The sequence below is a fragment of the Corvus brachyrhynchos genome, unplaced genomic scaffold (genome assembly GCF_000691975.1).
Source record: "Corvus brachyrhynchos isolate BGI_N302 unplaced genomic scaffold, ASM69197v1 scaffold279, whole genome shotgun sequence".
Lineage (NCBI taxonomy): Eukaryota > Metazoa > Chordata > Aves > Passeriformes > Corvidae > Corvus > Corvus brachyrhynchos.
Genome location: NW_008246060.1, coordinates 1392220 through 1394021, shown reverse-complemented (window position 1 = coordinate 1394021; position 1802 = coordinate 1392220). Strand labels below are relative to the sequence as shown.

Sequence of the window (1802 nt, the reverse complement as noted above, 5' to 3'; positions counted from 1 at the left end):
CTGTGCAGTCGCTGCAGGCAGGAGTAAAAACTGTAGTTGTCTGTACATCCACAGAACAATGACATGAGGAAATATCACTGAAACTTCCCTGTCTCTGCCAAAATAAGTGCCTGTGAAATATCAAAGTGTGAGTTTTTCAGAGGCCCAGCCCTGCACTGCAGTAACAGGAGGTGTTGTGTGCAGGTGGTGCCCCGGTGTCCCCGCTGCCCCCCCGAGGAGCCGCTGGCTATCATGAAGCCGGACATTGTGTTCTTTGGGGAGAACCTGCCTGAGCAGTTCCACCGTGCCATGAAGTATGACAAAAATGAAGTGGATCTCCTTATTGTCATTGGGTCTTCACTCAAAGTAAGACCAGTAGCATTGATCCCAAGTAAGTGACTGTCTCTGGTAATACTTTCTTTAAAAAATTTGGATCAAAAGTGGAATTCTCAGTTTAGAAACTCCAAGCTCTAAGAAACACCCTTGGCTCAATTCAGTGAGCACCACATTTTCTAATATGAAAGCTGCTTGCCTATGTAAAGCTGAAATGCAAAATTGAGAAAGCAACAAATTCTAAGTGCTTTTTCTACACTCCAGGAAGATCTCAAGGTAATTCAATTATGATCTCAAAACTACTCTTAAACCGGAATGACTGTTCTAAGAGTCATTTCTCTCCCTGCTTCCGATATGCTTTCAAAGTTACCTGAAGGCATTAGAACAGAAGCATCTCAAAAGCAGTATATTCCTCATGTGCATTTAAGTACATAAAGCAAGTGCACTAAATCAACATAACTGAAAGAGATTATAGTACTAATTTTAATATTTTTAACATTTGACCAAACATTAATGTAGCCAATATTTCTGTGCATGTTTCTCAGTGATTGAGGAATGTTTTTTACTGTAAAAAAATGGAGGGAAAAAACCATTTAACCAGGTTACAGTAGGCACAGCACCTCAAACTGCTGTTGTTAAATTTGGGACTGGCTTGGTTTCTTCCTGATCTGGCTTGTTTTTGTCTTGTTGCGAGTGAAGGCATGAAGAGAAGCCTGAGCTTTCTCAGTAGATCTCTGATGAAAGTAAAACCCAAGTGACAACTACCTTTGAATTCTCTTTTCCATATATAGGTTCCATCCCCCATGAAGTGCCTCAGATCTTAATTAATAGGGAACCTTTGCCTCATCTACACTTTGACGTGGAGCTTCTCGGAGACTGTGATGTTATTATTAATGAATTATGTCAGAGGTTAGGTAGCGAATACACAAAACTTTGCTACAACTCAGTAAAACTTTCAGAAATCACAGAAAAGCCTCCACGGCCGCACAAGGAGCTCGAAGTGCTCTCAGCTGAGCTCCCACCAACCCCTCTGAACATTTCAGAAGGCTCCAGTTCACCTGAAAGAATGACCCCACCTGATACTGCAGTGGTGTCTTCAGAACACCCACCTGAATGTAAGGTAGAAAACTGTGAGCCTGCCTCAGAGACTAAAGGGACCTGCTCAGAGGACACGCTTCAGGACACAGAGCTGGCATCAGAAAACCCTGAAAATCCTGCTGGTGAGCTAATGAACTCTGAAACAATGAAGGAAAATGGATCTAATGATGGAGAAAATAAAGAAAAGAGTGAAATACTGAAGAAGTGCTGGGTAAACAGATCCGCGAAAGAACAGATTAGCAAAAGGCTGGATGGTAAGTGTTAATGCTTTTCAGTATTTTGCTTCCTTTTGGCTGATACGTTTATGCTAGACTTTACTTTAAAGTGATAAATAAGTTACTCTTGAGGCAGTCAGTGGGTTTCAGAGGCTATTTTTGTTCAGACAATTGTCT

At 41.6% G+C, this 1802-nt stretch overlaps 1 protein-coding gene across 1 annotated transcript in view; it reads left to right on the top strand.

Annotated features, from left to right (window-relative positions):
• The window catches only part of SIRT1 (sirtuin 1), a 15404-nt gene that overhangs the window by 12360 nt on the left and 1242 nt on the right, over positions 1-1802 (top strand). Inside the window, exons 7-8 of the mRNA XM_008642876.1 lie at positions 184-370; positions 1104-1664. Of these exons, the coding sequence (XP_008641098.1) occupies positions 184-370; positions 1104-1664 (748 nt within the window). The remainder of the gene's footprint in view (positions 1-183; positions 371-1103; positions 1665-1802) is intronic.